Source organism: Bos mutus, chromosome 19 (assembly GCF_027580195.1).
Source record: "Bos mutus isolate GX-2022 chromosome 19, NWIPB_WYAK_1.1, whole genome shotgun sequence".
Lineage (NCBI taxonomy): Eukaryota > Metazoa > Chordata > Mammalia > Artiodactyla > Bovidae > Bos > Bos mutus.
Window position 1 is genome coordinate 37,748,173 of NC_091635.1, and position 15,435 is coordinate 37,763,607.

Sequence of the window (15,435 nt, forward strand, 5' to 3'; positions counted from 1 at the left end):
ATGGTAAGATGAGACATCTTTGCCTCACATACACCTGGTTTTGGAGAAAAAGCACTGTCTTTTATCAGTGAAAATATGTTAACTGTAGGTTTTCTATAGGCACCCAGTATAAGAGTAAGGAAGTTTCCTTCTATTCCTAGTTGGCTAGGAGTTTTTATTTTGAATGGCTGTTGAATTCCATCAAATCCTTTTTCTGCAGCTACTGAGATGATCATATGGTTTTTCTTTAGTCTGTTGATACAGTTATAGGACTAATTTAAAAGTGCTGAATCAACTCTGCATTCTTGGGATAGAATCCACTTGGTCATCAGTGTAGAATCTATTTTATGTACTGCTGCATTTTATTTATGAATATTATGTTAAGGATTTTGGGTTCATGTCCATGAAGAATACTGGCTTGTAGATTTTTATTCTCTTAATGTCTTTGACTGGTTTTGGTAACAGAGTAATGCTGCCTCCATACAAAGAAATGGAAGTACAAGAAGTATTTGCTCTTATTCTTTTATAAAGCTCTTTTTGTAATTAAATGTTATATTTTAATCTGTCCTGAATTATGAAACAAACAATTGTTCTTTTTAAAAAATTCAAAGAGCTGGAAGTATATAATGTAAAAAGGACAGTCCCTTGCCCTGATTCTAGTCCTACCTTCTAGAAGTAACCACATTAAGAGTCACCTTCCAAGCTTCCTCTGATGCTTACACAAATCTATGGAACCACAACATCTGTGCACATATCTTGGACCATCGTGTTATGTGACCTACTATATCAAGGACATCCCATTAAGGCCTCACACAGAGATGAAGCTTACTGACTAATGTCTATGTCTACTACACAGATGAATCATTTTTAACTGTCTCCTTACTAATATTCTCTTTTTTGTTTTCAAACTTTTTGTTATTACAAATAATCTGTAACAGCATTTCTTGACACAAGTTATTACATATCCATGCACAGTAGTGGGTTTACGATCTGCTCCTCAGAGTGGGATTGCTGGTTTCTGTGCTGTGCTCAGTTGTGTCTGACTCTGCGATGCCATGGACTGTAACCGGGTTCCTGTCCGTGGAATTTTCCAGACAAGAATACTGGAGAGGGTTGCCATTTCTTTCTCCAACTGCTGGTTTCTAGGGCCTACCCATTTATAGCTTGGATAGCTACTACTGAACTGTCCTATACCAAGCTAATATTTCACCAGCCACCCATAGTGTGTGAGACTTTCTATTACCCTATACCCCCCGGTTAATCCATCCTCTTGCTAGAAATCAATCTTTGAAATTTACCAACCTGAGAATGAAAAAAGAATTCATATTATTTTTATAATCAGAACAAATTTCAGTATGCCTCTACTTTTTAAACACAAGACAGACCATTTTTAATATCCTGCCTAAAGTAAGATATGAACTCTGGAAACCAAACCATAGAAGAGAGAGGGGGTACCATCAATCAAAGGAGAACAGTCCAGAATGTAGTTCTTTTTGGTCACACAGACCTGTAAGAAATCTGACTGTGAACTGATAAAAAGTCAGCAAAAACTGTCATTACAGTCATGTTTTGAGTATTCAATCCCACTAACCATTAGTTGCACGTGACTGTAAATATTGGGCATAATTATGTTATCTGGTGAAAATGTAGTTTCCTATGCTTACCTCTGAAGTGATTTAGAGTTTGGGGTTCTTCTGTCCTTTCTGAGGTACAATCCTAGCCTTGAGCTATCTTTAATTTGCATATGAAACAGGGTAATAAAAAAGTTCCTAATGCATTTTATTGCACAAATGTGTCATTCAATGATTAATTAAATTAATAAAAGAAGGCACTTACGAATACCACCTGGAAAAAGTAATAAATTAAAAAAAAAAAGCAATGAGATTAAACATATCCTCTTCTAAAGTTTGGAAAAGGTCTCTAATTAAAGTAAAAGAAATCACTTGAGTCCTAAGCACCCTAAGTTGTCAACAGGGATTACAGACAAAACTCACTGTAACAACTTCATTTTCAACCATAACACCTCGAGCTTGTCATTTCAAGCTACATCCAATGGGAGTTTGTTATCACAAACATGGTGAGTCAGAAAGAACATGCATGCAGCAACTGTTTTTCTGGCTCCTCTCGCGGGCTCCACAGTGAAAGCTGACTTCATCCTGTGGGGACCCTTCTCCCCTCATTGCACCGCAGGGTCCACTATGGGAGCCAGCATGATGCACCGGGACAGACCACTGGGCTCACAGCCTCTGTCTCCTCCAGGCTAGCGACACGCGGGACCCTCCCCAGCGGGAATTCTCAGACACACTTCCAGCTAGAACACACACAGAGGAGCACAAAGGCAGGGGAACTTGCTGAAAAAAAGGGAGGCATGGCTCAGTCCCAGAGCAGATGCTGGCTGTGGGTTTGCACCTGAGTGAAACATGTAAACACATATGTAGGGGTCCCCACAAACGGCAGCCCTCGCCCAAGAAGCCTTCCTCCAAGGTCAGCTGATGTGTGCTCACAGAGGGCACCTGTGTTCTAAGTACCTGATGCCTAGGAAAGGAAAGCAGATCCTTAGGGGAAAAGTCAAGTTTGTGTCTATGTTCAAGAAAAATGTGTTTTGGATTACCTATGCCACTTCTTCCCACAGGAAGAACTGAGAATAGGCATGCCCAGAGACTTCGAGAACAGCAGCTCAGTGTCCTACCAAGCAGCTTCTGTGACTTACAGTCACTGCAGTTTCAGTGAGATGGTGGACCAGCCACCCAGAGTCTGTGTCGCTTGACCACACTTGCCTGAAGCAGAAGACTGTATCATGGATTCTGAACGTCTGTTACTACTAGACTAGACTCACTCACTCAGACAGTATGCACCACAGATCGAAAGGATGACTTGCTACCCATAGCACCAGCAACGATCCCTCTCCTGAGACAAATTCGTGTTTTCCCACTTTCTCCATCCTTAGCCAGAGAAGCCTGAGAGATCAGGGGGAGCAGGTCAACCCAGGTGTGGACAACACACTTGGTTGACTGTAACAGGCCTCAGTGATCTCTTGGGATCATTTCTTTAATGTATTTTCCCCCTGATATAAAGGTGCATGCTCAGTCACTCAGTCATGTCCAACTCTTTGTGACCCCATGGACTGTAGCCTGTCAGGCTCTTCTGTCCAAGCAATTTTCCAGGCAAGAATACTGGAGTGGGTTGCCGTTTCCAGCTCCAGACTATAAAGGTACTGTGTGCTAAGTGTGGAAACTCTGTCCATCTCGTGGCCAGTTTATATCTTGTTTTTTTTTCCCTTTTAAGGAAATTTTGTTATGAGCATTTTCTTAAGTTACTAATTTAAAAGTTTTATTTTTCAGTAGCTCCAGTAGTATTATATCAAGTACTTCAACCTTCTTTAACCATTCTCCTCCTGCTGGACATTTACATGGATTCTAGTTTTTGCTACTGAGAGACTGCTTTTCCTTTATCACCTGCCTTAGGCACTGACAACCATTATTCTGTCTTGTAATTGGCAAAAGCCAGTATCACTACAGAGAAACAGGAAAGTAAGAGAAAAGCTCTAATACAGTCCAAACACTCTTCCTGGAAATTTCTTGGATATATAGCTCGATACACAAGTAAGAATAAGCTGCAGTTTTCAATTTTCCATTATCTATGAGGGGAAAAGAAGGTAAGGCAATGGCACCCTACTCCAGTACTCTTGCCTGGAAAATCCCATGGACGGAGGAGCCTGGTAGGCTGCAGTCCATGGGGTTGCTAAGAGCCGGACACGACTGAGCGACTTCACTTTCACTTTCTACTTTCATGCACTGGAGAAGGAAATGGCAACCCACTCCAGTGTTCTTGCCTGGAGAATCCCAGGGACGGGGGAGCCTGGTGGGCTGCCGTCTATGGGGTCACACAGAGTCAGACACGACTGAAGCGACTTAGCAGCAGTAGCAGCAGCATGAGGGGAAAGGAAGGTAAGAACGTGCTTTAGACCATCAAAGTCTAAAATGAGCCCCTGCAGTGCTCCCTGCAAAAAGATGGGCACCAAGATTCTGTTTTGATAGCACTGCCCTGTCTCACCCTGGCACCCTGAATGTGTGGCCCAAGTCTGTAGTGAAAGGACATGTCACATCATCAAACCTGGAAGGCAGTGTCCCAGAATAAGTCAGATTAGCCCTAGCTAGCTAGCTCAGTCTGACAGTCCCTGAAGCCGGGAGCACCGTAAGCCTGGGGAACTCCTGGGTGACCTTGCCAATCAAGACAAAATGACACATTTTATACTGGCAAGCTCAGAAAGGCAGGTAAGTGAAGTCAGTTTCTTTTGCTGTTTTTTTGACCGTTAATTCCAGCTTCCATGACAGCAATCTGGTGTCCCCTTAACAGCCACGCTCGGTGGAATAGGAGGCCAGTGGGCACAATAGGGCCCTGTGCAGCCCTGTGCCTGCCCCACTCCATGACTCAGGGCCAGGCCTGCGCAATGGCATGTGGGCTGGTGGGAGTCACGGCCCCTGAGGGTCACAGTGAGCAAGCCAGTGGGGATCAGACCTTGAGCTCAGAGCAGAAGGGTTCAGACACCCAGGCCTGAGGCTGGGGCTCCGGAGGCCTGTGCTCGCTTGCTGAGGAGACGAGGGCAGTGCCGGCTGGGGAATTTTGGCTTTAAACCCTGAGAGCTGCTGATGCATGGCTACCTTCATGACAGGCTGGGCAAAGTACCGCGCGCTCCAGTCGCAGAACCCCGTCTGCATCGTGGCCGAGATGAAACTTTTGTGTCCGGCAGTATCATCTGGGTCGTCGGTGGTCTTTGGGGCGTTTGGAAAAGAGAGGAGAAGACAGAAACAGAGTTAGTCATGTCAACCCCAACCCTCTCTGTGAGCTTGAGACAGTCCCTTTCTGGAGACCAAGGCATAGGTGTCAGTGGTCAGGTTTCTGAGGACAGTATCTCTATGGTCCCCTTACTTCTCTGTCCTGGTGACCAAGGAACCCTGACTGTCAAAACAGGGCTCTGAGTTTGTGCAAGAGACGGAGTGTCCCCCGGAAATGGCCAGGGTAGGCTAGGCTGCAGAGCCTGACACTGGTCCTCAGCACTGGGTCTAGGAGCCCCACACGGGGCCTCTGCCGCCTGGTCCCTGGGCTGTCGCTCCCACTGGGCCAGTCATACATGTAAGGCCTTGGCCTGCCCTGTGGCTCCTGGACAAGGGCGCAGCAGAGCTCGGGCCATCTGGGACTTCTAAACATTAAAACTTTAAACACTTGGTGCTGCGGTGGGGTGGTGGGTCAGTTTGTTCCCTGTTGTAGTACCAATGTGGGCTGGGCTGGCAGGGCAGGGGTTGGCCTCACTGCACACGACAGGGCGGGAGAAGTGCCTCAGAGAGGAGTCTCTGCTACCCAGAGAGATGGGGTCAGCAATAAGGTCTTACCTCCCGCCTGCCAGGGGGAATTGCAGCGCTGCTGGGCCAGGACTCCCGGATTGTGGGTCAGCCACTCCTGCCTGGCTGACTCAGGCAGAGTCCAGCTGGGAGGCTAAACCTGACAAAAGTGCCTGTGGCCATTTTTGTCCCTCGGCCATTGAGGCAAGCGGCTCCGAAGCCAGGTGGGCGGGGCTAGCAGCCGGTGTGGACACCTGTCTACCCTCAACACCTGCTCCAGCTCCAAAATCAGCCTGCAGGCTGCTGTGACCTTCCTATCAAAATCGCTGGTCACTGGTGAGCTGAGACGCGTCCTTGGTGTATCCAGAATGCCCTCTCTATATTGTGTCCACTTGGCCGGGACAGCAGCAAGCAGTATCGACAAGACCCAAGGCCCTAGCTTCCGAGTCCACCCTCGTATGTTTTCTTGCAAACAAAGGCGCCAATTCCTCCCTCCCCTGAATAGCCTTGTTTAACTTAGCTGCAGAGACTACACCCGCCTATGGGGTGTAACTGAATGCTGAAGGAAGTTAGTGTTGAGAGCGACATCTGTACCTGGTCTGGGCCCTTATCGAACATCTTCCGCGTCCGGGGGAACTGGTGGGAGTGGGGTGTGTACTGTACCCCCACGGGGCCTGTGGCGCCCGGCCGGCCTGGAGGCAGGTCTCGGCTGACCGGCTGCTTGGCCACGTCGTTGGTCAGGCTGGAGCTGCTTGCGCTGGATGTTGGAGGGGAGCCTCTGCCGTTGGGGAAGAAGAAACTGCATTTTACCCAGAGCCCATTCCTTTGACACCAAACCCCAAGCAACCTCCACTGATCCTGGGAATGGGCTGAGGGTCACCAGCTTGGAACAGCCTCATCACCTGACTTGCTGATGTGACTTCCAAACCTGAACTGCTGCTGCTGAATTAATGACCCCTTCCAGTTTCTAAGAACCATTCTAAGAACCATCCTCCCCTGAAAACCAGTGCAGCCAGAGGCAAGCTTGGTCTGGGCTGTGAGTCAGCCCTAGGAGGGTGCAGGGCACATGTGCCCCGCTAGGATCCAGTGCACAGCCCTGTGAACACTGATTTCGAGGAGGGTTCCAACCTGCTGGTCACTCGCTGGAAGACATGACCCTCTGATAAAATCCTGAATGGAGTCAGGTTCAGTTCAGCTTTGCTGAACAGTTGTGCAGATGAAGGCAGGAAAGGATTCTAGGAGGGGCTCAGATAAGTGAGAGAGAACCTGCAGACTTGGCAGGGCCGGGGAGGCTGTGTCGGGAACCTCCCCAGACCCTGGGGGGAGGGCTGCCTACCACTCACCCCGCCTGGTGGATGTGGATGCCTTTGTTGGTGGGGCTGGCAGGCGCCGACTGCGTGAGGGAGGAGGTGGTGAGAATGCGCTGAGGCCGGGCGTTCACTGTGGCCTGAAGGAGCAAAGGGACAAGTGAGGGGGTGGTCACTGTGACGACCTGAGGCTACAAGACAAGCAGAGGTTGGTGGCTGCTTTTGAGTGGCTTCAAAGTCACAGAAAAGGGCTTTTGGCTGAGGAAATCTCCCAGGAATGGAAGGTCCTGCTTGAAAATTTCCCCCGAAATGTCACCCTGTAGATAAAGTGATATTCTGTAGCTCCTCTGGAAGGTATTCACCTGCTCCAGTGAGGCTCCAGGGATGCACCCCCGCGCCCATGTGACACACACGGTGACTAGACTGCACCATGACTGATGAGGACTGGGCGCGCTCAGGCTCCCTCTGGGGCAGGGACTCCCCTGCGAGGGACAGCTTCCTGGGCAGAGCTGGCACTCCGGAAGGAGCCCGCCCAGGCTTGGCTTCACTGTTCTTTTGTATTTCAGGGCAGGCTCAAAACAACCCCCTGGGGGCAGCACTTTTTGAATAGAGACGAGACCCAGATCTGTGCCCTGTCTCCCATGAGCACGTGTTCCAGGAGAACCCTGGACTGGCCACTCACGGAGGACCCTCCCATTCTGGATTATCCTCTTGGCAGTTATGAAGGCCATACCTTTGTTCAGCCCACAGGCAGAAAGTTATAGAAAACAAAACCACCAACATAAATCAATGTTTTCCAGATAAGCCTTCACTTTGAAATGAAAACAGTTAGAACTGGATCATAACCAGCCTATTAAAAGGCTGTTTTTTTGTTTTCTGAATTATAAAAGTTGTATTGTTCATGTTTGTTTTGCTCTGTTATTTACATTATTTGACCTACACACACATACACACACAACCCCAACAAAGCCTGAGAGCCAAACGATCCCTTAAGAAGTTTAAAAGAAGAAAAGAAATTTAAGCTAAGAAACTAGGTGCCTCCTCACAATTTCCAGGAAATCAGTGGGAGGTGATGGAGAAAGCCTCTGGATTGAAATGCAGACTTTAGCAGAATCCACGACCTTTCAAAGGCTCCCCAAGCCCAGAGGATCTGCTGTTGCCTGAGCTGCAGCCCGCAGAGCTATCTCCCCAGGGACCCCCATCCTGAAGGCCCCCATCCAAGGAGGCTCCAAAGGAAAGAAGGTGTGGGCTGGGAGTGACTGACTCAGCCTCCCTGCTCTTTCCGGGGGCGGAGGCGCACAACCCTGGCTTGTTCTCTCTCGGCCTTGAGGGCAAAGTAGACAGCCGAGCTTCTTCAGTGCACTTCACACTGAAGGCTGCCACACACAGCTCTAGTTTTGCATCTGTTCTAGAAATCCTGAGAGGTGGGCGTGCCACTGGCTGGGGAAGCCCTGTGACTGGTGATCGACTGTAGGGTTTCAGGCTTAGATGATGCTTCTTCGCCTAACGTTTCTTATTTGTGCAACAAACATTCATTGCTGCAGAGCTGCAGCGATGAGCCTGAGTGGGCAGTGGTCACGCAGACCCACTTGTCTGTGGGCCTGGTGTGGACAGAGGCTGCTAAGGGAGCAGGTGTGGGAGATACCCTCCAGAGAGGCCCCTTTCTGGGCTGGTCGCAGCTGCCGTTTCACAGAGAGCATACAGTCAGGAAAGGGTAACACAGAAACACCGGTGTGCCTGCTGGGTATCAGGTTTGGGCTGTTATGAAGGAGGATGGAGCGTGGGTCTTCAAGACCCCAGGACCCTGCTGGGAGCATCACTGACTGTGGGCACACTTGCCCATGGCTCTCAGGGTGTTGAGATGCCCTGTCATTTTCCCCTCCATGATGCTGGACTGGAGTCACTGGACCAGCAGATGGGCTTGATGAAGGCCCAAGTCAAGTGCTGAGTCCAGAAGAGGAAGGGCAATGGCAGGAGGTCATGGTCACAGCTACAGGCCAACTCTTCAGAGGGCAGCAAACATCCTGTTAACAGTCAGATTCTAGCTCAGATGTATCCTCTTAGCCCAATGCAAACAGAAATGATTTGCAGGGACACACACACGTGTGCACACACAAGCTCCACCTGTGCTCCCTGCCCCCCTGCAGTTAACGGGGGCAGTCTCTGTCATGGGAGCCTGGGCCCGCAGTAAGACGCCTGCTTTGTCTCCAGCTCTGAGCACTTTCTTACTCTGCAGATCTTCTCCCAGAAACATGTTGCCTCACAAGAACTTGGGAAAGTCTAATTCAGGGCAAACACCCTACAGAGATGAGGGTGACGAGGACAGGATTTCCTAACTGGATCCTGACATAGGCTTCAGGACACCAACGGAGGCTTTTGGCTGCTCTCTCTTGGGGGAGGGAGTGTTTCACAGGAGTCCCTGTTAACTGCACACCAAGGATCTGGATTCGTGTGTGAGGAAGTGACTTCCCAAAGGATGGTTCACAGTTAATTCTGGGCTAACTCGAGGCAGAGGACCTGGAAGCCAGAGCACTGAGAATGGACATCTGTGAAACACACGACTCTATCTAGAAAGGAATTTTTCTGTAAACCAAACTTCCTAGATAAATAACGTAAACTTTCTTTTTGGACTCTAAGTCCCAGGTAGAATTCACTTCAAGCAACGGTGGTGACTGTGATGAACTGGCCGGTAGTTGGCAGAGCCCCCACTCCTGGGGGCCTGGGCTCCCTCAATCCTCAGCATCGCAGGAGAATCAGCATCAGTGAGGTCAGGACTGGGCATGGCGGGGAGGCTTCATTTTCACAGAGGCCCACTTGAGTCCCACTATGCCTTCTGCCGGGACTGCCTTCCTTTCCTCTATTTCCTTCCTCATGACTGTACTTCCTCCCTCTCTCGGGCACGGACCCTAATATGCTGTAAGAAACATGTATTTTAGAAAAGTTTAATTTTGAATCAATCCTATTCTTAGTTGAAAAAGGAGATGATTGGACTATTTCTCAGTTTTGTATTACAGAATGAAAAAACTTAATTCACTGGCCTCTTTTCTATAGACACGGAGAAGACTCCCCACTCCCAGGATGGAACAGCATTCACGTGCCTCTGTGGCTAGTCATGCAGTAGGATGATGAAGAAAGTGGGCGAGGGGCTCACTGGGGTCAAGGGGAGGTCCGTGTGAAATAAACCACCCAGTGATCCCGAGAGGACCAACAGTAATGCCCAGAACTTTTGCATGAGGCTGGCAGTGCCCACAGGCAGGAAGTGCAGTGAACACTTGGACCTGGGAGTCTCTGCTTCCAGAGACTTCGTGTGACCACAGGCCCAGGATAAACCTAGGATGTGCTCCTGCCATATCCTCACTGTTCCTTCAAGGAAGAAGATGAGCTTGGCTGCTACAGCAGTTTAAAACTGGGTACATGACAAGGCTGTGTTATTACTACTTGTGATGCTACCAGGAGCTGAAATAGCAGCCACAGACAAAAAAGGAAAAGACAGAACTTCACCAGTGAAGAAAAATGTTGGTGAAGGAATCGAACACCAAACAAATATGGTGTCGGCAGGAGGCCAGGTGCTGCAGGAGGTTGGGCTAACGCCAGTGAGGTGGCAGCAAATGGGACGGCTTGATAACCAGTTTAGAAAGAAAAACAGACCAGGAGTGAAGCTGCGAGTAACATTGTGAGCCACTTGTGTTCAGGTAGCTGGCAGCCTGTGGATGACCCCTGGATGGTGATTAGGGTCGGATAAGGATGGAGACACAGCAAGTAAACTGTGACAAGGGACGATAGTTCCCTGTACTCTTCTTGCAACTTGTCTGTAAGCCTAAAATTTAATCAAAAAGTTATAAAAATCTTCAGAAATGCTATAATGAGTGACTTCTTGATGGCATTCATTATTGCTGCGTCCTATCATTCTATTCACGAAAAGACTGTGCTGTGCGTTGTGCTAAGTCGCTTCAGTCGTGTCTGACCCTTTGCGACCGTATGGACTGTAGCCTGCCAGGCTCCTCTTTCCCTGGGATTCTCCAGGCAAGAATACTGGAGCAGGTTGCCATACCCGGTTGGGAAGAAAGAAACAGCTGTTTTCGGACACTGGGTACTGCAGGCTTGTGGTTTCTGAGAGAAGGGAACTCATTGCCCAGCTCCTGGCCTGCAGGCAGTTCCCGCAGACCTGGCTGTGGTAGGGGAGGGCACGCAGATAGCCTGGCAGTGCGGCAAGCAGAGGGGACAGACAGGAGCAGCATGGGAACTGGGGTGGATGGAATCTGCAGGGCAGAGAGGAGAGGGCTTCCAGGGTCTATAGGGTAGGCTCTTTGAATCTGTGATTACTTTTGCTTGAGGGCGGGGTGAAAATCCATAAGGGTGGGGAAAGAACCACTGAAAAGTCAAATAATTCCCAGAGCTCACAAGAAGAACTGGGAGAGTTTACAGTCCCTAAAGAAGAAAGGACTAAAATCAATGACCTAAGCTTCCATTGTGAGAAACTAGAATCAGAGAAAATTGAACAGGGTAAGCAGAAGAAATGAAGCAATAAAGCTAAAAGCTGGTATCAATACAATGGAGAATGAAAAACAACAGAGAAACACAGCTGACCCTCAGACAGCATGGATTTGAACTGCACGGGTCCACTTAAACACATGTTTTCCAATAAACACCCACTGTGGTAGTATACAATCCAGGGATGCAGAGATGTGGATGAGACAGGCTGCAGGGGGTCAGGGCTGGTGCCCTTAACCCCTGTGTTTGTGCAGGAGTCAACTGTACTAATGAAACCAAAAGCTGGTTCTCGGAAGAGTTTCCTTTCGTCAGAACGGTCATGAATAAGGGAAGTCGTACGATACCGGTGCTGGGAATGGAAGAGAGGGCGTTGCTACAGGGCACACACACGTCCCCACCTGATGTGGGCAAGCAGAAGCACGGACACATGCCCCAACACAAGCTACGTGCGCATGGAGTTCGTGAACCTCTGGATTCAAAACGCTTGTTCGAAGTTCCTAAACCATGGTGAAGACCTGAACGTGCCTGAAGTTCTCTGCATGAATATTCATAACTGAAAACCAGGGTCTGGAGAGCTTCGTGAAGAGCGTCTTCACACCTACCTTGTAGGCAATGCTGTTGAGCACTTTCATAGCCAAGTCAGAAACATCTGGATAGGGGTCCGCAGCCAGATGCAGCAAGACTCTCCAAATTTGAGTGTAAACACTATTGAATGAAACTCCTGGGAAAGAGAAACAGGAGCTGTTTTAATAACAAGGAGCTGCCACTGTGTGCTTGGGAGGGTGGGCGGAGGCGGGGAGGTGCTTCTGGGATAGCTCCCTCTTCTGATGACCTAAGCATGTGCTGGGGGTGGACACTTAAAAGAGCTGGGAGTATGGCAAGTTCTGATTTTGTTATCTGCTAGGGAGCCTGAGATTCAGAAATTCCAGGTGCTGAGCAGGATTGATCACACAGTTTCACCTCTGGCGGCTAGATCTTTCTGAAAGGAAAAGTTAGAAAGGGGCAGGACTTCCTTGCAGGCCTGGATGAGGAAGACAGCCACATACCACTGCATCCTTTTTACTTGGAGGAAGCTGGACAATTGGTTTGTTGAAAAGAAAGTGCTTGTTCTTTAAAAGAGTAAAAGAGGATTTCAAACAAGCTGTGATCACATGTCATCCGACCGGCCAGCCCCTAGTTAGGAAGTCCCTCTAGTTATGAAGAATTTAAATACAAGAAGGGCCACTGGAGGACAGTGTTTCTTGATGGGCACCATTGTTCAAAGGGAATGAGTTTTATACGACATTCAAATCACAGAAGAGAGACTGGAAACAAAGGTTCAGAGTAAAGGTCAGTTTCTCTGTGTGCCCACGTCCATGCTTATGAACAAGTCCTGGCTTGCTGTGCCCGACACCTCGTTTGTAACGGGAGGCGGCATGGCCCCGGCCGCCTTTCCACAGGGACTGTGGTTCCTGTTTGCAGTGTGATGGAGCTGGAGGAGGCTGACCTCTCACTCGTGTGTGCAAGTGGCTTTGCTCTTCAGGTGACTACTACAGACAAACTACCTTCCAGGGAGCATTTACAAAAACTCTCAACACCTTATCCTTCCACCCTCGTGGGAAAAGGTGCCAACAGCTGCCATGGCCTCTGAATGATTCTGTAGGAGCACAGCTGCCTGCACAGGCTGACCTCTGACAGGCTGGGCTTGGGAGGCCTCTCCCACCACTCTGGCCATAGGACTTCACACTCGCTCTGCGCACGGACCCGATTCACAACGCCAGGGGGAACGAGGTGGAGCTCGTTCATGGACTGGCTCACTCAGTCAGGAGAAGTGGTCCACGGATGGGACGTTCCTACAAAGACCCCTCACGCTCAGCACAGCCACTGGGCAAACCTCTCTCCTGTTGTTTCTGAGCTCAGACTGACCAGGGCAGTAGCTTCCCTGTGTGACAGAGGCTGTGATGGGCACAGTAAATGTCCGCTTGACTACAGATGACAGACATGTGGTAACAGGGAGACCAGGAAAGGAAGGGAACAGTGGGGGCCAAGGGGCCCATGAGAACCTTAATCAAGGGGCCCCTGGCATGAACATGCAGAAGGAGTACAGGGTGGCACTGTGCACTGAGAAGGGGGTACCATTCACTTTATAAAATCTGTTTTTATTACTATCGTTAACTCTCTTGCAGAAGATTTTGACTTTGACAGCTCTCTGTTTTTGATTCAATTTGTTGTTGTTCAGTCGCTAAGTCATGTCTGACTCTTTGCGACCCCATGGACTGCAGCATTCCAGGCTGCCCGGGCTTCACTGTCTCCCAGAGTTTGTTCAGATTCATGTCCAATAGTGAATAACAAAAAATCTAATTTTTGTCACTGTCCTTGACCACAGTAAATAGTATATGATTTACTAGTAAAAACAGAACAGGAGCCTGGAATTGCCACCCCCTCGTCACTGCTCCCCTGGCGCTGACCACCCCATCTCAGCCTGTTTTGTGAACTGTCCTGGTTTTACACCTGCTGTCCCTAATGGGAAAATTCTGAGTTTGTGTGGCACAGAGCTCAGACCCCTCGAGTGCAGCCCCTGGGGGGATGGGAGAGTGGGGTGGGTGCTGCTGGGCTGAGTGAGCTCAGACAGGGGGCCGTGTCTGGTGCTCACCAAACTCCCCATGAGTGCTGAGAGCCTATTTTCAAGTCTAGACTAAAAGTAATAAAAGATCATAACTAATGGCTTTAGGATTTATTTTTCAGGGCAATGGCCACAACTTTCTAAATGGAACTGGTGTAGGAAAATGTGCTCACAGCTTTGTGGCCAACTCTGGGTCCCAGAATCCCTGGGGGTGGGCAGGGCAGCTTGGAGAAGGAAGGTGGAGCCTCTTAGAGGCAGGAGCTGTCACTTGTGACCTGTTGCCTGGGTCTTAGGGGTCACTGACCCTGACTTTGTATCGTAGGACTGGGCCGGGTACCTCCCTGGGAATCAGCCCCCGGATCTGGAGCTTCTGCGTTTCCCCTCTTCATAACCCTGACTGAGCCCCTCTGGGAGGATCCTGCCCACTTTGCTTACTTTTGCTTACTGGACGGAGCCCTGGGTAGATTGGGCAATGCATCTATACAACCCTTTCAGAAGGCTTCCCCAACCCCGTCTCACCTGGAGGACAAGGTGAGACACAAGCATGAGGCCTTCCCTCCCCGACTCTGGACATCAGAATGGGGTGAGGCTCAGAGAGGGAGAGACGGAGGGAGGGAGAGAGGGACAGAAGGGCGACGGGTGGACAGGTGAGGGAGAGCAGGGCAGGTGATGAAGGGAGGAGAGGCTGCCCACCACAAAGGAGAGCAAGAAACAGCAGCTTTACCAAACCTGTTGATTAAGACAGCAATGTCATGGCCTGATGTGATGCTGCGGGTTAAGTGTGTAACATGAAGGCACTTGTTGGGTCAGGGACCTCCTGAGACGCCACAGAAAGTCAGGGCGGAGAGGAATGGGCGACACTGCTGTATGGAGAGGCGGGTGCGGGAGGGGAGTAAATGCAGAGGTGCCCAGGCCCCACTCAGGGGCCAGCGGCTGGTCTGGGTGGTGCGTGCAGTGGGCGGGGCTATGGTGAAGGCCAGGCAGCTCTCAGTAGGAAGGCCTTGAGTGCTGGCCACAGCTTGGACTTTATAGGAAATGAGTTTCTGTGATGGTGTCAGCTGGATGATGGTCTGTGCAGAGCTGATGTTGGTGAGGGGGGGCCTGCTCTGCAGGGGTGGTGGGGAGCAAAAAGCCAATGCCTAGTCCTGGGGTGGGGGGCCCAGAAATGGAAAGAACTGACTGGGGACACACGTGGAGGTCGGGCTAAATGGCTGAGTGGGTGAGAAACACACAGAGGCAGACATCAAAGAAGATTTCAGAAGGTGGTGACACAGAGCCAGGTCCCAGTGCAGATTCACAGACGTCGGGCAGACATGCTCAGGCGTGTAGAGACACGTGCGATCAGCCTTTGCTGCAGTGGGGGGACAGCACTTCCCTCGGCAGGTGAGACCTCCAGCGCTCTGGAGACAGTGGGGGGAAGGGGAGCCTGGGAGGGGCTAGTTTTCTGGGAGAAGATGGGAATAAATGGATGTCCTAGGTTGCCATGGTTTTGAAAACCTCTTTTCCAATATTCAGTCAAAGAGGCTAAAGAGATTGCTAAAGAGATTGTTCTTTGGTTGAAAGAAAAAAATTGGCTTTAAACAGGCGAATGCTACCAGTAATGGGATTCTGTGTAGGTTATGAATTTTAAACACTTATGTAAGCACCGCGTTATCAGGTGGACGCCCGCTCTGGCCCCCCATTACTTTGTCTCCTTAGCACTCCTTCCAGCTCCAGC

At 49.8% G+C, this 15,435-nt stretch overlaps 1 protein-coding gene across 2 annotated transcripts in view; it reads right to left on the reverse strand.

Moving 5' to 3' along the window:
* RPTOR (regulatory associated protein of MTOR complex 1) overlaps window positions 1–15,435 on the reverse strand; it is a 324,545-nt gene that overhangs the window by 27,804 nt on the left and 281,306 nt on the right. For both annotated transcript variants that reach the window (XM_070390212.1, XM_005907642.3), the window contains exons 21-24: window positions 11,719–11,837; window positions 6,662–6,765; window positions 5,913–6,096; window positions 4,641–4,751 (exon numbers count right to left, since the gene is read on the reverse strand). In XM_070390212.1, the coding sequence (XP_070246313.1) occupies window positions 4,641–4,751; window positions 5,913–6,096; window positions 6,662–6,765; window positions 11,719–11,837 (518 nt within the window). The remainder of the gene's footprint in view (window positions 1–4,640; window positions 4,752–5,912; window positions 6,097–6,661; window positions 6,766–11,718; window positions 11,838–15,435) is intronic.